At 36.6% G+C, this 24,176-nt stretch overlaps 2 protein-coding genes across 2 annotated transcripts in view; both read left to right on the forward strand.

Moving 5' to 3' along the window:
• The first annotated feature begins 6,945 nt into the window (after positions 1 to 6,945).
• LOC149420014 (uncharacterized) lies at positions 6,946 to 9,812 on the forward strand. Its single transcript, XM_089637131.1, has 2 exons — positions 6,946 to 7,701; positions 8,519 to 9,812. The coding sequence occupies exons 1-2, from the start codon at positions 7,318 to 7,320 to the stop codon at positions 9,029 to 9,031; spliced, it is 897 nt and encodes a 298-aa protein (XP_089493257.1). The 5' UTR covers positions 6,946 to 7,317; the 3' UTR covers positions 9,032 to 9,812.
• A 2,341-nt stretch (positions 9,813 to 12,153) lies between these two features.
• The window catches only part of REPTOR (repressed by TOR), a 38,942-nt gene continuing 26,919 nt past the window's right edge, over positions 12,154 to 24,176 (forward strand). The window contains exon 1 of the mRNA XM_089637135.1: positions 12,154 to 13,558. Within this exon, the coding sequence (XP_089493261.1) occupies positions 12,788 to 13,558 (771 nt within the window). The 5' untranslated portion in view covers positions 12,154 to 12,787. The remainder of the gene's footprint in view (positions 13,559 to 24,176) is intronic.

Here is a 24,176-nt window from a genome sequence, read left to right on the forward strand (position 1 = left end):
CTACCAGCCAGTATAAAAACACTTTTGAAACGAAAAATGTGAAATAAATAATAATTTATTTATTTATTTATTGACGCCCTATTGGGCTTTTAAGTACATAAAACTCACAAATTTCATTTTTAGCAACAGTATAAAACAAACAAAGAAAAATCGAAATAAAATATAATGATTTCTTATATATTATTTACATTTAAAAAGTGGTGGACTAATTTGGCTTTAAATGTTTGGGGATCAATGGTGAAGGCACGAAATGAAAGAAGGTGTTGAAGGTCACATGTGTTTATTGGTGAGTCAGTGTAGCCGTAACGAGAGTTGACGCTGGACAGAAGAATACACCGGATGCTGGCTGTGATGGCAGGTCAAGCGCGGGTCAGTGAGTCGACGCCGGGCGCTGGTGACCGGGACTCGATGTCAGGCACTGGCGAAGAACGTAGGTCTTCAGGCACTCCAGTGCTGACGAGACGGCCGAAGGTGCGGCGGACCTTGTAGGCGGTTGAACGGGAACGGCGTGACCAGTGAGGATGCAGCGTGTCCTCGTGGTGGTCATGGTAGCGTGGAAGAAGCGCTGGTCAGAGACACTGGAACCAGGGCGCTTGTAGTCCGAGCAGCGCTTGCTAGGAACGGCGATCTGGACAAGGCGCTAAGATGATGTCCCGATAGAGTCCATGGTGGTACGGGCGAAGCCGGGTATACGTCCTTCGCGCTAGTAAGAAGAGCGCGGTTGATCACTCGTTGAGCCTCGTAGACTGACGGCTGGTAGATAACTGACTGACTGACTGACTCGCTGCGTCGGGCATATTTATACTACACGGCCGACGGCGGCAGTAGGTAGGTGGATGGCAACTAAATCCTAGGCACTCGCACAGACTGTATGTTTCAGGAACCTTCGACAGCGTGGCAATTATGCATAGGCAGAAGACTCGAACCTTCTGGCGAGTTCTCGTAGTATCTCAGACTGAGTGCGCGATAGTATTGTCGCGAGTAGGCAAGTAGGTCTTGTAGTACGTAGGTTGTTTACGTTGCGGTTTGGACTGCAGGTACATAATTCGGGAGTAGATACTAAGTAAGTAGGTCGAGCGGTTAATGCTATTAATGTGATTCAAGAAGCGTAATTTGGAGTCAAAGATAACTCCAAGGTCATTGAATTCAAAAACTCTTTTTAGATTGGCATTGTTAATTGAGTAGTCGAATAATAAAGGGGTTTTAGATCTATGGAAACTGATCGTTTGGCATTTGTTGATATTAAGGTTAAACGCAACGCTCGTTGTATTCTACGTGTTCACAGATGGCGTTAATTAATTAATTTTGTGTAAATACGCTTTTGCAAGGTATTGCTTTACAATATTAAGACAAATCATTTGTTTGCGCCCGTATATACGCAATATGAATATGAATCAATAGTTTTGTTCGTTTAAAGACTTAATTCTTTCGAGAAAGGCACATAAATACAATATTTTACCGATGATTCAATCCAATATTGTATTTGTATGCCTTTCTCGATAGAATTGAGTTTTTATATGGACAAAACTATTTATTCATATTCATATTGCGTATATGAGGGCGCAAACAAATGATTTGTCTTAATATTGTATTTAAGTTCATTTGTAGAGTTAAACAATCAAACATCATAAAATGTAAACAAACCTTTAATCAGAATTACTTGAGAGTCGCACTGGTATCCTAATTTAACGTCTGTGACCGGTACTCACTATTTTAGTTTTTCGACATCTATATAAAAGGTTAGAAAAACTACTAACATTTCCGCACTTTTCACATTTTTTTCCCGCCGGATTACATTGTGACTCCTCAAACATACCACTAAAAAATCCTCCTTTCTAATAACTTCCAAAAAAACCAGTATACCAAAAGTACAACAATTACACGGCATAATAATATTTTTTCGTACGTCCCGCCGATAGTTAATTACTTTGGACGATTCATTTGTTAACAAAAAAACACAACGAGCGGCTAGAGACAATTGAACAAAGGAAATTAAAAAAAATAATATTATAATATTCCGGCAAAATAGTGCCTACTTAAAAAGCATTAATTATTTATTTAGGTATCATTATTTTATTTAACCTAACCTATAATAACCCAACCTAACTTAACCTATCCAAATCTAACCTATCCAAATCTAACCTAACCTTTAATAATGCAACCTAACTTAACCTAACCTATATCCTTTCATAACCTATAATAACCCAACCTAACCTATAATAATCCAACCTAACCTAACCTATATCCTAACCTAACCTATAATAATCCAACCTAACCTATAATAACCCAAACTAACCTAACCTAACCTGACCTATCCTAACTTAACCCAACCTTTCCTAAACTATAATAATCCAACCTAACCTCACCTAACCTATATACCTACCTAACCTATAATAATCCAACCTTACCTCACGTAACCTATATACTAACCTAACCTATAATAACCCAACACAACCTAGCATAAACCCAACGTAACCTAACCTATCATAACCCAACCTAACCTATAATAACCTAACCTATAATAACCTAACCTATAGTAAATAATCTTACCTTTTTTATTTTTTTCTTTATTTATAAAACATATATAAATTTATTTTTTTTATTTTTCGAGTTTGGCCAAAATAGTACCTACATAGTATTTGCATAGAGTGGTAAAAAGAATGGTAAAAATTCAAGCCACTCATATCAGGAATACCGACAAAACAAAATGTCGTCAACAGTAATCATTCCAGCGGTCATCCCATACAACTAAAGTGAATTTTAGATTTACGTAATCAAAAATTAAAATGCTAAAATTAAAAATTTCCCGAATGCTGTCAGATAGTAATTAAGGTAAATCTTCTGATTTTATTTAAAAATATTTCGTATAATCCGTGTCCAGCGATTCCGAATATTTACCAAAAATCATCTATTTGGAAGACGCCTATAGACAACGTCATGGAGGTAGTGGGTTAGGTAAATAGGTTCTTATGGTTTAGTTTGGGTTGTTCTAATAATTTATGAGTATTTCCTAACATTCAAAATTAACTTTGAGTGAGAAAAAAATTTACTTTAATTCATCTTTTACCATCTCCCACCTCATAAATGGTTATTTCTTATAGTAATGAAGTTGAAACCAAGCACTATTTATATTTATCAGCAGAATTTTATCAATAGACAAGTTTATCAATATACGAGAAAGTTATAATTATTGCAGGGTTATAAGTTTTATTTTATTTTATTTTTTATTTTATTTTATTTTATTTGGGATACCAACAGTTTACATCAATAACAGCATAATAATAATTTAGTTTCAGTAAATAAACCATTTACAGGTTTCCACATAGGTATTATATACAAGTGTATCTGAGTGTGATTCCGAGATATTTACTAATGAAAATTACATTTCAAGAAACAAGTTATTTAGGGGGGAATAGGGAGGGGGTAGGATGAGGAGGGATCGGTTAGGTTGAGGTATGAATAAAGGAAGTTAATAAAGTGGCGGTTGTATTAGATGGTATCTGTAGTTATTGTTATTGTAATGTATCGAGAGAGTGTTTGTGGGATTTTAAGGAGTGTGGTGCAGAGTTAAATATGTCAAATTGTGAATAGTGTGTGTTAAAAGTGTTGGACGCACGATAGATGAAAGAATTCTGCTTAGAATTAGTGTTGCATTGGGGGAGGCTAAAAATCATGTTTGATCTGGTTCGTCTGTTGGGAACTCGTATCTGAATTCGTTCTAGGAGTTCAGGGCAATCAACAATGGACCTGGCTATTTTTTGAAGAAAAAGTACATCGGCCGAGCTTCTTCGAACTTCTAATGATGGTATATTGAAGTACGCTGCTGAATCTTGGTGACTTAGATGTGGGCGGTAGCTGCGGAAATCCAAGTATCGTAGAAAACGATTTTGAATACGTTCTAGAATTTCCACATACGATATGTATTGCGGGTTCCAAACTTGTGACGCATATTCTAGTAAGCTGCGGACATAAGCAAAATATAGGATTTTCATTGTTCTAAGGTTATTGAATTTTTTACATGTCCTAAGAATGAATCCTAACATTTTAGAGGCTTTTGATGTCACTAAGTCTATTTGAATATCAAAAATTAGCTTAGAGTCCAATGTCACTCCCAAATCTTTGATTTCTTTTTTGTTGATTAATATTGAGCCGTTCAGATTATATTCATTGATAATGATATTTTTATTTCGTGTGAAATTCACAACGAAACACTTTTTAACATTAATTTTAAGGTTATGCTGTGTACAGTAAATATTAAGACGGTTTAGGTCCTCTTGCATTTTTTGACAGTCAGCAGTACATCTGATAGGATAAAAAACCTTCATATCATCTGCGTAAAGTAATGTTTTGGAGTATTTGAAGCATTGGCCTATATCATTGATGTAAATGTTAAATAGTAGCGGTCCCAATAGAGATCCTTGAGGCACACCTGATGGGACGGTTACCCAGTCCGATTTAAAGCCACCCACAACTACGACTTGACTACGGTTTGATACATAAGATGAGAGCCATCTGAGAAGATCACCGTGGACTCCGATTTGCATAAGCTTGCGTAATAATATGTCGTGATTCACTAGGTCAAAAGCTTTGCTATAATCCGTGTATATTGCGTCTACTTGTACACGTTGATCCATATAATCTTGCAAGAATTCCGTGAATGCTATTAGATTGGTTGTTGTTGATTTTCCACTCATAAACCCATGTTGGTTAACATTAAGTGAGGATTTCAAAGCGGGAAACATCTGATCGTATATTATTTTTTCAAACACCTTGCTGAAGACACACAATTTTGAAATAGGACGATAGTTTTCAATGTCAGATTTTTGCCCAGTTTTGAAAATGGGTGTTATGAAGGCAGTTTTCCAAGTATTAGGTACCACACCCTCTTTTAAGGAACGATTGAATATAATGGATAACGGCTTAGAGAGACTGCTTGCGCATTTCAGGATGAAGAAGGGGGGAATTTGATCTGAGCCTGCGCCTTTATTTAGTTTTAAATTTTCCAGATATGTCTGCACCAGACGTTCGTCAACTTCAATACAATGAAGAGTGGAAGAATTATGAATGTTGTAGTTGTCTGGCATACTTTGAGAAGTTTGAATGTCGTTGGTGTAGACAGAACTGAAATATTTGGAGAATAAGTTAACAATCTCTGATCCGTTCTCAGCTTTTTCATCCCTTAGGAATACAGTGTTTGGCACACCCTGTGATTTGGAGTTTAATTTAACATAATTCCAAAGATTTTTTGGATCAGAGGATATTTTGTGTTCAACATTAATTAGGTATTGATTGTGACATTCTCGTTGTAGTTTTTTATGGCGTGATCTTAAGAGAGAGAAAATGGAGTAGTCAGATTGATTTTTGTAAATTTTGAACTTTTTGAAATAGTTGTATTTTTCCTTCGTTAACTTTATAAGAGCTGAGTTATACCATGGAGGATATTTTGAGTTTTTACTCGATTTTTGCGGAATGTGAGCATCTATAAGTTGGTTTATTTGTGAGTAAAAATTTAGTAAAGCTGAATTTATATCACCAACTTTTTATAATAATAAGAGTTATAACAAAAGTTATAACAATAAGTTCTTCAACAAAAGACGAATCAAACCAGTGTTCTTGGAAAATACTGCTTATTTTTCAGAACGAAAATTCCGTCACTGTTCAATCTTCTTCTATGTTGTTTCATAATATGTTAATATTTATAATGCGATGGTTGATGTAGGTACTTACCTCAGAAAATGGATAAGAGACGTCGAGGTAAGAACTATAATTATGTAAATAAGTATATATTTATCAATTCGAAATCTAACAGTTTTTATTTTCAATCTTCTAATATTTAATCATTGAAGAAGATAAATATACAGAGAAAAGAAAAGATAGAAAATGAAAAGTAACGGTCGCAAATAGGACTTCAACTCCGATCTTTTAGTTTTACCGGGACTGGCATCTCTACCAATTGAGCTATTGCCGCCTAATTACTTTCCGTAAATTTTAACAATCTAATAATTTCATTTTCTAATAATTATTGCTACCTACTCAAATTATTATTTCCCATGCAACATTTTTTTGTGATTCAGAGTTCTACCTGAATATTTTTACAATCTAAAGGGTATCTTGGATAAACATATCTATAATCTATATTATTATCTACTATTTATAAAATTATGTACTGATTAAAAAAACTATTGTGGGTAATTCTCTAGCAGGTATAACACATATACTATGTGGTAGGTATAATGTACATACTAATTCTTAGACTCCCCCCAATCAATGTTATGAGGATATATCCATAAAGTCTTTCAAGTCATATTCTAATGAAAAGCTCATAATTAATTATAAACCACCTTATTATGGCTGAAAAATAATTTTTCTGGAAATCCAATTAAAGGAATAACTTGAAACCATGCCTGCCATCTGTGAATTTAAACGTAAAAACATGAAGACCGACACTTGGCAAGTATCTAAATAAAAATCCTCGCTATTCAATGGAAGTAGGTACCTAACGACTTATGGTAGTTTAAAATAGTTTTCTGGGAACGTTCATAGATGTCAATACCGATAACATTTATTTTTTTAACAAAAACTATGAAATAATTTTGTACACATACTACCTCATTGTACCTACTCGATATTGTAGATTTTGTCAACAAAAAAAACAGATAATCCATTAAAAATAGTTCGCTTGTTAGTTTATCATTTGGCCGCCTGTGAATTTAAAAATTCCTAGGTACTGACATTTTTTATTGCTTTGAAATAGTTAAAAAATATTTTTTGTTGTATATACAAACCGTATAGACCTCATTAGTTATTGTACCCGTTCTGAGGTTTACGATGGGTCTACGTATTATATTACAATTTATTATTGTTTTACACTATTCCATGGTGATTTGAACCTCTAATGTAAAAATAAAGAGTAGGTCTTAAGGTGCGTCCACACCAGTAACAAAACGTGTTACAAAGAGTTATATAACCAATGTTATGTAACTTGTTAGAAATTCAACTGAAAAATGTTGTATAACACGATGTTGTGTAACTTTTTTTCTGTTTTTATAGCAGGTTACATGTTACCCAGAGGTTGTCGGTAAAGATCAAAGGAATTAGATAACTTGGTTGTATAACAAGTTGCAAGCTCGTCCACACACACAACAAAACAAAAAAAAAAAACACAAAAAACAAACAACCCACCTTTCAGTGTCCTCCCATCAGTTGATGGAGAACTATCTGTAAGTGAGTGTGTCTGAGTGCGTGGAGTTTTTTTTAATTTGACTGGCGTTCTTTGTTTTGTGTATTTTGTGAGGTATTTTTTGAGGTCTTTTGGAGATGGAGTGGACGAAGGAGAATACCGAAAGATTGATTGAGCAGTATCGTGAGAAAGCAGTACTTTGGGATCCACAACACAATGAATACAAAAACCGTAATAAAAAGCAAGATGGTTGGGCTGATCTAGCTTCCGATTTTGAAGGAAACGTGGATGAGGTGGAGAAGAAAGTTCGGATGCTAATTGGACAATTCCAGCGCGAATTGAAAAAAGGGAAGAGTGGAGACGGAGCTGATGCCCCTTACAAGACCAAATGGATATATTTCCACTCTCTGCTTTTTCTAAAAGATAAAAACACACCGAGGCACCAACAAGAAGTCGGACAGCAGCTCACGGGTGAACTGCAGCAACCAGATGAGTCCACACAGGCGTCAGATCAGGCACAGGTAAACACACTTCAGTTTTAATTAAACTTTAATTAATTTTAATTACATTTTATACAGTTTAATTTTTCAACTTTAATTTAGTAGTTAACTACCTATTTAGTAGGTACCTACATAATAATTATTTGTCACTAAGAAGAAAGTGGGAGGAGAAAAACAATGTAGGTAGGTACCTACTTAATCCCTCGCATTCAGTATCTGTTTTGCCACGGCACTGATCCCTCTTCAGATTGAAAAAAAGCGCTGATTTCAAATACATTTTCCACAGTGCGCCTTGCTCTGCTATGTCTGCCATTATATATTCTCTGTGGCGAACCTTTTGCTTGTGCCCCCGGATACGGTTTCATCATGTTTGGCAGTAACTGAAAAGCGTCGTCACACACAAAAACGTAAGGAGTTGGCAGTGTTCTCCCAGGCAGAGGTGTTGCCGCTGGCAAATGTAAATGTGATGTTTCAAGAAGCCTCTTGAACTCTGTACTGCCAAACACGCCACCATCAGATATTCGCCCTTGGCATCCAATGCTGACATAAGTAAAACAGTAGTTTGCGTTGACGATGGCCATAAGTACAATACTGAAATACCCTTTGTAGTTGAAATAATCACTACCGCTGTGTTTGGGAGCTTGCAACGTAATATGTTTCCCATCAATGCTGCCACAGCAGTGAGGATAATTCCATTTTTGGTCAAAGTCAGCAGCTAAATCAAGCCATTCTCCTTGACTGCTTGGGGTCTGCAAAAAAAGAAAATATTTCATCATATACTTATTGTTGACAACCCACTTCATTTCTTTGAATTAATGAAATTTGTTTTTCTTTATAGGGGCCAGAAGAGACACAGACAGAGCAAGAACAGTCTACTTTCCTTCCGCCATCTCAAATGAAAAGACCCAGCAAAAAGAGATCCCACAACGACAGTATGGCCAGGGAAGCATACGATGTAATGAAAAAGCTTAGCGCCAGGACCAGGGACGAGTTTGATGTATTTGGGGAACAAGTAGCTATTGCCCTGAGAAATTTGAAAGATAAAATGTTGGTGGTGGACACGAAACATCAACTTACTAACATTTTGTACCACGCAGAAAGGCAAGATCTACGCGGAAGACCACAAGTCTACGGTCATGGAAGCCCACAAGTCTACGGTCAAGGAAGCCCACAAGTCTACGGTCAAGGAAGCCCACAATTCTACGGTGACGTAAGCCCACAGTTGCACCCTAGTACCCAGCAAGTCTACTCTGCTGTCAGCCCAGATGCTTACTCTGCAGCTAGCACATCTGCCGAACCTAGCCCCGTTGACCAAGCAACGACTGACTCGTTGAATTTACTGGATATGTAATTGGCTTTTTAATTGTTTTTTTTTTCTTCATTTTATTTAGCATTATTGAAAGTAATAGTATATAAGTTTGCATAATATATATTAAAGTTTGCATAATAAAATATTTGTTTGAATATAATTATTGATATACATACCTTGATTACATCCTTCAAGAAGACAATAAGGGCCCTACAGACTTCAGGAACAATCTTGGAAATACTCTGCTTTGAGATCTTGAATAAGTAACTCAAGCTTTGATAGGAATCACCACTCGCCAAAAATCTCAGAGTAACTGCAAGCCTTTCTCTTGCAGGTATAGCCCATCGATAATTGGTGTCCTGCTTTGCAATAGTTGGGGCAACATTGATCAAGAGATATTCAAAGTCAGAACTGCTCATTCGAGCGAAATTCCGAAAACTCCCATCATCCCTGATTTCCCCACTAAGGGGATCTCTACCGTCTTCCATCAGATCCTCCATCAGGTGAGTTCCACTGTAACGATGTCGAGCTTCCAGCGAAGGTCGCACCCACCATCTGCGCTGAGTTGGTTGACGGTGAGTTGATATAATTACACAGGCCGCGGCGGCCAGCAAAACCTCTTCCTCCGAAGCCATGATTACTACTGAATCCTCAAATGATTGAAAGTGTTGCATTTCTTGTTTCATGAGGTGTGGACGCGTTTGCTAGTTGTAACTTGTTATATAACAAAATTATAAAAGTTGTACAACAAAGTTTATACAACATATATACATGTTTTAAAACAATTGTTATACAACTTTGCTATTTCGTTACCGGTGTGGACGTACCTTTAGCGTGCTGCTTTGTTAGTTGTATTGTATATACGGTTTGTATATAATGTAAGTTATTCTTTATTTGTCTTGTTTTTTGAAGTGAAACTTCTTTAGCCGCGTAATGAATTTTCGGGAACGTAGTAAAACCGAGTCAAGATCGAAACGAAAAAGCGGGTACCCCCACCACCGCTCACCGTTCAGAAAAATGGTGTACAAAATTCGTTGTAATTATTAAACAAGTTAAATAACGTATTTTCGCACAATTTCGCAAGTCCAGTATGGTCTAGTGGCTAGGATACCTGGCTCTCACCCAGGAGGCTCGGGTTCGATTCCCGGTACCGGAAATTATTTTTGGTCAATTTTCTGAGATACTGTTTTATTTAATTTGTGTTTTGATTATTTCAGGTGATATTTTTAAGAATTCATTTTATTAAATACAAGCAGTGACTTGAAAAAAATCATAAAATTGTTAATTTTTCAATATGGACTTTTGGCAGCCGGGATGTATTTATAATTTCACAATTATTTTAGGAATGCGGAAGCACATCATGCAAGATTCCCATTCTTGCGACCCGGGTTCGATTCCCGGGCAGTGCACTCCTTTTTTATGGAGAATCATTATTTTTCAAAGGAAGGATATTTTTGATATTGTATTTTAGCTCCAGTAGTATGAAATAAATTTTTATTTCATATTATATTCATATACCCCCACCACCGCTCACCGTTCAGAAAAATGGTGTACAAAATTCGTTGTAATTATTAAACAAGTTAAATAACGTATTTTCGCACAATTTCGCAAGTCCATTATGGTCTAGTGGCTAGGATACCTGGCTCTCACCCAGGAGGCTCGGGTTCGATTCCCGGTACCGGAAATTATTTTTGGTCAATTTTCTGAGATACTGTTTTATTTAATTTGTGTTTTGATTATTTCAGGTGATATTTTTAAGAATTCATTTTATTAAATACAAGCAGTGACTTGAAAAAAATCATAAAATTGTTAATTTTTCAATATGGACTTTTGGCAGCCGGGATGTATTTATAATTTCACAATTATTTTAGGAATGCGGAAGCACATCATGCAAGATTCCCATTCTTGCGACCCGGGTTCGATTCCCGGGCAGTGCACTCCTTTTTTATGGAGAATCATTATTTTTCAAAGGAAGGATATTTTTGATATTGTATTTTAGCTCCAGTAGTATGAAATAAATTTTTATTTCATATTGAAGTGAAACTTCTTTAGGCGCGTAATGGATTTTCGATGGACGGAGTAAAACCGAGTCAGGATCGACACGAAAATGCGGGTACCCCCACCACCGCTCACCGTTCACTGTCCCTCTCTCACCATATGCGCTTGTTGAGGTGGGGGAGCCGCTCACGAACGTTCTCTCTCTTCTCTTCTTTCCTCTCTCTCAGACACCAGCGAACTGCGCCACGCCAAGCATCAGCTGCTTGGTTAGTATACTGCGTCGTGAGTGTAATACGAGTGAAATACGTAATTGATTGTGGTTCATACGGTTTAACAAAAGAAGTTTCACTTCTGTCTTGCGTAGGCTTGACACACCCACTTTTTTTATAATAATATTTGGATTGTTTCAATAGCGCCGTTTTCGTGAGAACATCATCTCAAGGGCGCATTTTCCTCTAATTTTGGCGTTGGAATATAATTTTCATAATTTGAACACCATCACCGTGTTCAAATTAGTTTCTTATTAGAAATTCTTTATATATTTATCTTGAGCCCCGTGAAACGGTTCTTTAATTTCAGTGCTGCCATAACAATATTATTATACAATAATGCCGTTTTGCGAAAATGTCGGGCCTCTTACCTTGATTGGTTGATTTATAATGCCTATTTCTAGTTGTATATAGACTCTAGACGTGTTTCTATTGGTGGAAATGTGGTCGATATGCTACACCAAATACTAAGGAAATATTCCGGGAAGCTTCTCTTAGTTTCTAGAATTTATGGAGTCGACATTATTATCTGGCGGTAGAAATGAGAACTAACAATTTATACGTTTGGATGTATACTATCATATTTTTTTTGTTCATTATTCTATTTTATTTTATTAAATTACCACATTATTTACTACGATTAGCACGTAAATGGATTGTACGAAAAGTCAAAATATTATTGTCTTTTCCTTTCCGTGTGGGCAGGCGACGTCTTAAATACTTTCTTTTTGCCTAGTAATATATTGTAGTTCCACACCACGTCACTAGGATCGCTGCTTTCCGACAGTTTTAATATTGCGCAATATGTTCAATCGCTTTCTTTCGTAGTATTTACTAAACTCGTTCATGTGACCTTTAGCATGTATATTCCCACATCCAACGCTGTTTACTTCTGGCAGATTCGTTAGTTTGTGTTCCGTGGTTTCGCGTCAAGATTTTTCTCCAGATTGATTAATTGTGAAAATTAGTCATCGACATGTAACCCTTTGATTTTTCGATAAACATTTTTCAGTCTGTTATGAAACTCAGTGCGCTAAACACTGCCAGCGTTTGTATATTGACAATTTTAATATTGAAAGTCACGATCGCGCGATTTTCGCCATACTGATTGTTTTTGTCTCGTGTTTACACTTTGCGAATATGGAGGATTAGACATATCATTTGTTATTATATACAGTCAACACACATTGAAGTGTTTACGTCACAGCGGAACGTGTAGTGACGATCGATAGATCTCGTAATTGAGCGAGCAGAAGTGTGCACCACAATAATAATCACATGGGACATAGTCGCCATTGTTTATGTTTTGGTCTGGTGTAACATTGTGTTGTTATTACTTCACGTGGGTGTATTTACATTCGTCGCGAGGTAAACTAAGCGCTCGATAATTAACTGAACGATCGTGTTCTGCGTTAAAGTGTTAGAAAAGTGTATCCGCATCCGAAAAATGTGAGAAAAATACCGTTCAAGGTCATTGTTGTTTTGCTACTTTGTTATTGTTATGATTGTCTGGTTTGTATTTTTATAAAAAATGGCAGACCCTACATATGGAAGTGACTATTTCTTAGATACTGAAGTGAAACAAGAACAAATGTTGGACGGGAGTAATACGTATAGTGCTTCGGTGCCTATTCCAGCAAGAAGGCCCACGGAACTATCAGATCTGCGGGACTTCAACCTGGAGTTCGAGCTTTGTGGTCAGGAAGGCATGTCTTCTATTTACCAGACAATTTCTCATCCCTCGATATACAACAAGTTCAACATAGACATGGATTCAAATTCCAAGTGTGAAACGTTCAAGATGGACGATGACGATATATTCCAAGTGGACAAGGCGGACCTGATCCAGGGTCCGACGTTAGCCGAATTGAACGCGAATGATAACACATTACTAGAAGACTTAAATTTCGACGATCTCTTGCTGCCGGAAGAGAACAGTTATTACTTGCACATAGGTGGTTCTATGATGCATGCTTTAAAAGGTTCTACTCCTGCATTGGAAGTTCATGCTCCCTTGACTCCCCAGCCTTCTCCAATAAGCTACAACTATCAAGGGAGCTATAGGGACACTGACACGTGTAGCCCCCTTGAGGGGTATGGTAGGGGACACACGGGGGCCGTCTCTCCCGCTAGTGGACATAGCAGCAGTGTGCACAGCAGTCAGCACGGGAGCCCCTGCCTGGGGCTGCAGGAGCTGCTGAGCAGCCCTAACCTGCCCCCTACCCAGTTGCCCCCGCAGCATCGCTCGTTGGCTGCTGCAAGACTGTCTTCCTCTGCACCGACACATCTCAGCTTAGAACAGGTAAAATATTAACGGACTAATCATTTTTAAATCTAACCTTACCTGCCTGACTTTTCATAATAATCCCTGTTGATAAGTAAGTACCGATGCTAACATTAATGTCAATCCCTTTTCCAACTACCATAATTATTGTCATGTGCCTAATTTGGTGTTCATAAATTCCAAGAATGTAAAATCTATTTTTTTATTGAATTAATTGAAAAATATTATATTACACCTATAAAATTTGATCTAAACACATCGAAGAATCAAAACAATGAATTTGGCAAATTCCAAGATTCGATGATCGTTCAATAATTAGCAGTATTTGATTCAAGAGAATAAGATAGAAGATTATGTAAACAACACTAATTCTGTATTTTTCCATAAAAAAATGTTATATAATATTAATGGCACACTGATTCTTCTAATTCAGCATGTTTATAACGGTTCCATGATAACTCGTCAAAATGACAATTCAACACACCTATAAAAAGTGCTATAAAGTTATGAAAAGTGAAGAAACTAAAACTAGGTTAAATTGTTAATAACTAACTATTAACCTAGTTTTTGTTTTATCACTTTTTATAGGTGTGTTGAATTGTCATTTTGAGGAGTTATCCGGTAACCGTTTATAACACACTCATTGGTTTTTTCACATTCATAATCTGAAATCTGAGGTGATATTTCACAAAAGCGGCGCTATACAAATTGTCCATTATTATTACTGGGAAGAAATCTATGGAGAGTGGGCTAGTGTCTTTATTTGTATTTCTAAACATTGTGCAATCGTGACTAAGAAAATGATGCACATGTCTGTCCGGTTCGCGCTTTCTTGGGATTTAATGTTTCTTTTCTGTTGCCAAACTAAACCAGGGAGTCATTAGAATCCAGAACACACTAAAACAATCCGTTCTTGGAATTCTAAAACCACATAGGTATTTCGGCTTTGTCCAATTTATAAAACTGAACTCTCTGAATTCAAAAAAAGTAAACATTGGTCAAATATCCTTTGAAAAACGATTTGATTATTTTCATATGCCTATACATAAATATTAATATTTTGTTTTAGGTCGGGCTCTCGGAGCAGCCTGACGCGTTTTGGTCGGTCTCGTCTTTCTTCGACAATTACAAGTGAAATTTCATATATTCCGCCCTTAAAAGTGTCAATAAATGTTCCTTACTGTATTTAAGTTGCTTAAGTGTACTAAAAACTAATTTTTCTGTGACCAGTGTGGACGTATAACGACTTTAAGAAAAGGTGACAAATAATTTTGTTAATCCTAAGATGTGTGAATTCCTGTGCCTATAATACGAGATCAGTGCTTTGAACATTCACCAGATGTGATCATCCCTTCGGCCCTTGCCCCTTGCCCCTCGTCCACCCGCACCAATACTGCAAACCCCGCTGTCCGACGCATACAGTGCTTATTCAGTGCCGTTATAGAATGTGGGCCATATGACATTGCTTAGGCCACAGAATCATCGTTTCTCGGAATCTACCCTGAACCCGCACAAGAAAAGAGTCATTTGGCGACTCATGCAACCCCTGCCGCAACCTCCGCTCCCCACCGCTCGTGCCCTTCCGCGCGTGGAATAATGACATCGGAAATGAAGGATGAAATCGGAATGAACCCGCGCTCTTTGGTTTGCTGTCTACATGGAGTGTTTTAAAACAATTATATAGTGATAAAATAACTATTTTTAGTGGTAGTTTATTTGTTAAGTTAAATGTTATATTAAGCGTATAAATATGTATTATTTGTTTTATGTGTGTAACGATATGATAAGTTGTATAATTAAGATGTTTAAGTAGTACTTGGAAGGGAATGGCCGACAAAGATGTCGATGAGGTTCGCTATCCATCACATCGCCAACCCTTCGGTGGCGCAAAGAGGAGGACGGAACGTGATCAATGTCGAATTGGTACATGGAACATTAGAGGAGGAATGGAAAGAAAGATGAACGAACTGTGTGATACTATGGTGAGCAAATGTTTGGACGTACTTTGTATAACAGAGAGTATGAAAAAAGGTAGCGGTACAATGCAGCATAATGATAGGCTCGTCATTTGGTCTGGGAGACCAGATACGGAGAGGGCTTGTCAAGGTGTTGCAGCGCTACTGTCTCCCAGAATGATTGAATGTATGTTGCAGTATGAATGTGTAAGTCCGAGAATAATGTGGATCAGATTTAAAATCGGTTTGACAAGGGTGTTTCTTGTTATTTGCTACGCCCCTGTTAATTCTGAAAGCGATGAAGTGAAAGATGATTTTTGGACTGGTGTGAATGTTGTAATGAGACTAAAAAATATGAACGAAAGGATTATAATGGCAGGCGATTTGAATGGGTGGGTGGGAATTAGACGTGACGGATTTGATTCGGTCTTAGGTATGTTTGGGGATAAAAGAACGAATGACAACGGGAACAGAATGCTTGAAGTATGTTTAGAGTGGAACCTGTTTGTGTCGAATACTTTCTTCGATCATAAAGGTATCCACCAATATACGTGGGAAAGAGGAAATGAGAGGTCAATTATTGATTTTGTAGTAATTGACTCTAGGTTGAGAGCTGTTACCGAGGACACAAGAGTTTTCAGAGGGGCTGAGGTCGAAACTGACCACTTTCTTGTAGTGTCGAGAGTAAACCTCTTTCGCGGTTGGCGCTCTAAAGTGAAAACGGTACCAGCTCCGACAAGAGTCAAAATAGAAAAACTGCAAAACGATAATGTGAGAAGTAAGTATGTGAATTGTGCAGAGATAAGATTGAATGCGAAGGAAATGGATGGTCTAAGCATAGACGAAACATGGAACCACATAAAAGTGTGTCTTTGTGAATCTGCTAGGGAGGTTTGTGGAATAAGTACGCAAGGTAGGAAGAAAGGTGATGCATGGTGGGATGATGAGATTAAAGCACTGGTCTCAGAAAAGAAGAAAGCATGGTTGTGTCTGATTGCGGCTGGCAGTGCTTCCAGCGAAGAGAAGTATCGAGCGAAAGAAGTATATAAGGAATGTAAGAAAAAAGTAAGAGTTGGAGTGAAAGAACGAAAGAAACGCCTGGAAGAGGAAGAAGGAATGAAAATGACAAACCATTTCCAAGAAAACATTAAGTTGTTTTGGAAAGAAGTCAAAAGGTCCCGGAGTGGCCCAGAAAACGGAAGCATGAAAGTGATAAAATCAAAAGATGGAAAAATGTTGACGAATGAGGAAAAAATAAAAGAGAGATGGATGAATTATTTCGAGGAAGTCTTCGAAAGCGAAGTGAATGACAGTGATTCCAGTGGCGAATCAGATATGAATGACGATGGAGTGAATGTTACCGAAATTAGCATGGATGAGATAGAAAGCTCGATTAAATGTATGAAGAATGGTAAGGCTGTTGGGTTTGACAATATTGCTGCTGAATATTTTAAAGGAGGTAGCCGTGTAATTCTCACATGGTTGTGCAATCTTTTTAACCAATGTTTAAAGGAAGGTTACACGCCTTTAGATTGGAGAAGGGCTGTGATCATGCCATTATACAAAGGTAAAGGGTCACGTATGGAATGTGGGAATCATAGGGCTATTAGCCTGCTTAGTTCAGTTGGCAAGCTGTATGGTAGAATTTTGATTGAAAGAGTAAGAAAGGAAACAAAGGATAAAATATGGGATGTGCAAGGTGCTTTCATGAGTGGAAGGGGGTGCATGGACCAGATCTTCTCATTGCGTATGCTCACTGAGAAGTTTCTGGCAAAAAACCAGAAACTTTTCTGTGCCTTTGTAGATTTACAAAAAGCATACGACCGAGTCGACAGGAAAAAGCTATGGAAGGTGTTGTCCAAGTATGGAGTGAATACGAATCTGATTCAGGCAATTGCGTCTCTGTATGAGGGAAGCGTTGCATGTGTTAGGGTAAACGGTGGTTTTACGGGGTGGTTTGATATCACAAAAGGTGTTAAACAAGGCTGCGTAATGTCACCGTGGTTATTCAATCTATACATGGATAATTGTATGCAAGAATTGAAAGAGGTGGGATTGGGCGCGAATTTGAATAATTTTAAAGTATGTTGCCTGTTGTATGCTGATGATGCGGTGCTGATTGCTAATAGTATAGATGATCTACAGTCTCTCGTGTCTAGGATGAACGAAGTATGCATGAAGAATGAGTTAATGATGAATGTAAGTAAGTCTAAAGTAATGGTGTTTGAAAGAGAGAGTACGAAAACAGTGTGCAATATAATTGTGAATGGGGAATACTTGGAGCAGGTGGATGAGTTTGTGTATTTAGGAAGTATGTTTACGAGAGATGGGAAGGCTGACAGAGATATCGAAAGAAGGGTAAATGCAGGTAATTCCGTTAATGGAGAACTAAACGCCGTAGGCGCTAACAAAAAATTGTCCAAAGAAGCGAAGTTAGCAGTCCACAACGGAGTGCTGGTACCTACCTTGATGTATGGAAGTGAGGCATGGAACTGGCAAAGAAAGGATGAAAGTAGATTAAATGCTGTTGAAATGAGATCCCTGAGGCGTATGTGTGGTAAAACCATGTTTGATCGTGTGAGGAATGTGGAGATCCGCAAAGAGTGCAAGGCTGATGTAAGCGTAATGAGTAAGATTAAGAAAGGGACGCTTAGATGGTTTGGGCATGTAGAGCGAATGAGCGAAGATAGGAGTGTAAGGAGGATATATGATGCAAATGTGAATGGTAGCAGAAGTCGGGGACGCCCGAGGAAGACATGGCACGATCAAGTGAATCAGATACTCGAGTCGGGCCATGTCAAGAGTCAGAATAATAGAAGAGTATGTATGAGACGATGTATGAATGTGAATGAGGCAAGGAGTGTGTGCCAAGACCGAGTTGTTTGGCGGTCCGTCCTCTCTGCCTACCCCTGCGGGGAAACGGCGTGATGGTTAGTTAGTTAGGATATCTTCTGCTTCTGAATTTTAATTACGCACATTGTTTCCGAACAGACCCGAAATAAAAGAGTCGTAATTCTTGATCGATGTTTGACAGAAATTTACTATTTGACTGAGCTTCTTCTTGCATTTGTTAAGGAGTATTGTCTCGAGCTGCTCGAGCTTTTGAACGCAACGACGAGCATGGGTACAAAGCTTATGTATTTTTTAGATATTACATGAATTGAACAAATCAGTTCCGCTTTTGTACATCCATCCAACTATAATAAATAAATATGGAGCCAACGAGGTTGAGTGGATTTTTAAAAACTCCATAGCTTGTGATGGAAGTTACATTGAATGCTAGAAATAATTGCCTTGATCTTTAAACTCCATCCACAACAGGTTTTGCAAATTTCATGGTGCAAGTTGTCACCGTTAAAGTGCTTTTTCTGATACAAACAGTTTTTTCGACTTTATAGTTCGATAACATAATAAAATAAGTAGGCCTGACCTTCGAATTGTTTCGGTCATTGCACCGTAATTATTTGTACCCATCTAATAAGAAAAAAATAATGACTTGATTGTCTCTCTTTTGATGTAACATTATTATTAGCTTCTTTGTAACTGTTCTGAATAATAAATATCAAGATCCAAACAGAAATAATACCAAATACAATTTATCTAAAATTCTCAACATTATGAGGTAGTTGACCTTACTGATAAATACCAAACATTCAGTTTTGCTGACTTGAACATGATGCGAATCAGATAAACCACTGAATAATGATTAATTTATATTATTTAGCTGGTAAGTTTGTGATATGGTGTTGTGTTGACTGTAATCAAATTATCACCATATTGCAGACCTTGAGTTATATATTTTGATATACAGATAACTGACACAACAATGAAAGATTCTAACCAAATGTCCATAATATTATATTTAAAGATGTCTGCTACTCTTATTTGAAATTTTCTTTTAATAAAACCTCAGCTCTCTGCCTAAAATAGTTAAGTATAATAAATAACTTGCTTTTATTGTAACAAGTCAGACCGTGGTCACTTGCAACATTGTATACAATCTGATCAGGTATCAGCATGGAATTAGGTAGTGGCCACTTCTCGTGTGTGAGACAGTAATCGTAAGTTTAAAGATTTTTGCAATATTGTATACAATCTATCCAGGTATTGTAAGCATGGAATTAGGTAGTGGCCACTTCTCGTGTGTGAGAAAGTCATCATAAGTTCAAAGGTTTTGGCAACATTGTATTCAGTCTGACCAGGTATGGTAAGCATTGAATAAAACCTAATAAATTAAAATAATAATTTATATAAATAGATTTTGGTATGTAAGAACCAAAGATATTAGAAGAACGAGATGTGCTATGAGCAGTTCATACTGTGTGGAATTGTTTTGCCCAGTGTCGCCGGTTTTGTTCACCAATACTACTGCACACCTTCGCTTACGCTAAGGTATCCGCACTAATACATAGAACAGATTTCCGTGCGTACACGTCCCGATAGTATTCAAAGTACCCTAATTAGGTAGTACTCCGCCTACGGTCCGGCGGCCAACATAGCATATCTCGTTCTTCTAATATCTTTGGTAAGAACAAACTGAAGAATATTTTGAGTTCAGTAAGAACTAAAATTTGTTACAAAAAATATATAATTTCCTTGTGGATACTCAATAAGTTAGTATCGTTAATATTTTCCAAATTGGAACTGGTATGTGTTAAAAAATATAATTAATGTTTTCCATTCATCAAAACATACCTTTCATCAAAAACATCAGGCGTTAAATCTGGACTCCTCGGTGGCCAGTTGATGTCTCCTCGGCGACTAATTACTCTTTTATGGAATAAATCGTTAATAGCAGCTAACGAGTCATTTGTTATGTGGGAAGTGGCTCCATCTGCTGGAAAAAATGTGTTGCGGTTGAAGCCAATTTGATTTTGCATTACTGGAGCCAAAAAAGTCGGGATCATACGGCAATATCGATCGGAACATTAACTATTAATATTCCCCGGTTCCTATTATGTCTTGTTGTACTACTTTCATTAAATAAATATGCAGTTAGCAGACTAATAATTTGTAACTCAGCTCAAGGTGATACTGCTTTTTACATTCACCTAACATTTCATTTGATATTGTTTTTTTTGTATTCATTGTGCGGTCTTGTCTTAGAAAATAATCAAATAGGTACCTAGTGTTGATACAAAAAATTACTTTCAACACGTCTACATAATAAGTATAATAAATTTTCAATAAATACATAGGGAATTTTAATTTACTTTATAAAGTACAGCTGTTCATTGTGTTAGCTGGTTAGGTACTTTTTATAGAATTTATTTATTTAAATAATGTCCCTTTACACAGTTGTGCCAACATTTGCAACACATCAATGAAAATCCAATGCCATTTATTTCTGATTTTAAAATAATAAAATCATGTGGAATTTACGATTTTCAATTAAAATCAATTTAATTTAAAACTATTTTACTATAAAATCCATAGACATATGAATAAAATCTTTGCATTTTGTCATGTTTCCTACAAAATAAAATATGATAAAAGATTGCACAATATTTCATCATCACTCAAGAGTAGTAAATTTCTCTTTCATTCTTATTACTTAATTGCGATACTCTTAATAAATTGAATGATAATATTTCTAATTTCGCTCTTGCTCATAAAAACATGCATTCCACTGAAAAATCAATGTCGACTTTTCTTTTGAAAAATGTTGCACATTTTTATGTTGAGTTATTTGACCATCATGGTCAAGGAACTCAACATAAAACTGGTCAATGGTCAGCATATGTTTTCTTATTTAAAAAAGTGATCACAATCTAGCACACTTTAAATTAAAAGTTTGAACCTATCTATTGGTAATAATATCTCTGAATCTTGTTATTTTTTTTTTTTTTTTGGTACAATATTTTTTACATTTCAAAGTTTTCCAGTAAAGTTGGCCTCACTGGGTGGCTTGCCCGTGCTGAGGCCTTAATTATTATTGATAGGCCTTAATGCCTTATTGATAGTGCATTTATGATTTCCTTAAATCTTGCAGTTGTCCAATAATGACTTACTTCCGATAGCTATTCTGCTCTTGTAGAACTTGTAATATATATCATGGAGTGAAATTAAATTATCTTCATTTTTCCAGTATTACAGTGACATTATCTTCATTTTACAACATTGCAATATATTAAATTTAAGTGCCAAAAGAAACCGAACTGATGTTGCGGGGGGCTTAGTTCTTGTAGTATCGGGATCTGCCAGTTAAACCGTGTACAGTTACCTTTCCTCAGTCAGTATGCTATGCACTGTGCTGGAGAAATCGTCCTTTTGGCTGGTGTGATTTTTTTGGTGATGGTTTTTTTTGTGTGCTCGTCGTTTTTGCAATGACTGATTTTCCTGAATAGCGTGCGGCCGTGAATATTTGAAAACTGGCAGAGATACTGTTGAAATGTTAAAAATTGCCTACGAGGATAATGCTACGAGGAAAACTCAAATTTGAGAACTACAAATGTTTGTTCTGACGAGCTTTTTTGGAGCAAGGCGAATTTGGAGTCTTCCGTTGGATTGATTGATTTGGAGTCGTCCATTGGAGTGACACTTTGTTTCAGGGTCTTATCAATAGCACCATGATTCGCGTTATCAGTGATGACCTTGGATAAAAATTTTGTCTCATTTGGAACTCTGTTCCTGAAAATCAGCCATCTCAACAACGACCCCCTCGAACGTACAACGATATTATTTTAAAATGTTATAATAGTGCAATGACAATTTTAATTTTACAATAGTACAACGATAATATTATTATCTTAAGGTTAAATGCAAAGCTCGTTATATTCTACATGTTCATAGATGGCGTTAATTAATTAATTAATTAATTTATTTGATTAAAATACGCTTTTTGCAAGGTATTGCTTTACAATATTAAGACAAATTATTAGTTTGCGCCTGTACATACGCAATACGCATATGAATAAATAGTTTTGTTCATTTAAAAACCCAATTCTTCCAAGAAAGGCATACAAATACATGGTACTGATGATTCAATCCAATAGAAAGAATTGAGTTTTTTTTATGGACAAAACTGTTTATTCATCATCATATTGCGTATGTACAGGCGCAAACAAATAATTTGTCTTAATATTGTAACAAGCAATGATAATAATGCCATTATTATTATTGCTTAGTTAGCAGTCCACAACGGAGTGCTGGTACCTACCTTGATGTATGGAAGTGAGGCATGGAACTGGCAAAGAAAGGATGAAAGTAGATTGAATGCTGTTGAAATGAGATCCCTGAGGCGTATGTGTGGTAAAACCATGTTTGATCGTGTGAGGAATGTGGAGATCCGCAAAGAGTGCAAGGCTGATGTAAGCGTAATGAGTAAGATTAAGAAAGGGACGCTTAGATGGTTTGGGCATGTAGAGCGAATGAGCGAAGATAGGAGTGTAAGGAGGATATATGATGCAAATGCGAATGGTAGCAGAAGTCGGGGACGCCCGAGGAAGACATGGCACGATCAAGTGAATCAGATACTCGAGTCGGGCCATGTCAAGAGTCAGAATAATAGAAGAGTATGTATGAGACGATGTATGAATGTGAATGAGGCAAGGAGTGTGTGCCAAGACCGAGTTGTTTGGCGGTCCGTCCTCTCTGCGGGGAAACGGTGTGATGGTTAGTTAGTTAGTTAGTTAGTTAATTAGTTAATTATGCAATATAATTTTGAAGGGGGGGTTTGCTTACAATTAGGTTAACCAGTGGACTGCCGATGGGTCTCTGGAGAACATGCGAGCATTCTAATATTATCCTTGTTAAAATAATTGCAATGCTATTTTGACCTTAATGCTTCGAAAAATGTATGAAAAACAAAAGCGCCATTGTTTGGGCTAATAAAATTTTATGTTCCACTTTTGATTTTTATGAACGGCGCCTGTCTGAGAGGTGGATTTGTTATCTACATTGGTCAGTAAGCTACCAGCAGTTATTCTACTTTTTTCCTTCCTCTACCTGAAATAAATATTTTTCTCTGTTACGCTCCAGCCTTCAACAGGTTAAAGAATTTAACCACGGAAAGAATTTAGTCATTTATCTAATATATAAATAATATAAAATTATTATCTATTATATTCTGTTAAGTAAAGATTATTATAAAAAATGTTTATTTTTAACTTGTGTTTTTCAAATAACCTACATAAATGTTATGTGTATCCTGAAATCACACTGTAATATGCCCACGCATATAACCATAGTATAATTGGTTCAGTGCAGGACACAAAAAACAAATATCCTATTTTTATGACGACTGGTGTTTTCCTACATTCTCTACGAAAAACTGAATCACACTTTTGGCCATTTTCCAAGCAGTCACTTCTTCTTTGTCTATTATATTAGTCTTCCATTCTTTGTGACATTATCCTTTATGAAAATATTTATATTTAAACCATGTTGTTTTGTCTATTTCTTAAATTATTACTTTGTAGGAGGTTTACTGACTGATAATGCCAACTATTTTTGATTTACGATTTTATAATCTTATCTAATATTTAATTTGTTATCAAGAAGTTTTGAATCTTTTCCCCTTTGACTGCGAGTAACATGCATAGATTACAGCGCCCTTGAGGTGATTTTTCACAAAAATAGTGTTATTCAAGTTATCCAATTATTATGGTACGTGATGGCTTACCACTGCAAATTTCAATCTTCTCTCTCATGCAAGTGTCGTACTCTATTTAGTAAAAGAT

This window comes from Hesperophylax consimilis, chromosome 11 (assembly GCF_061612785.1).
Source record: "Hesperophylax consimilis isolate HC1 chromosome 11, BYU_Hcon_1.0, whole genome shotgun sequence".
Taxonomy (NCBI): Eukaryota; Metazoa; Arthropoda; class Insecta; order Trichoptera; family Limnephilidae; genus Hesperophylax; species Hesperophylax consimilis.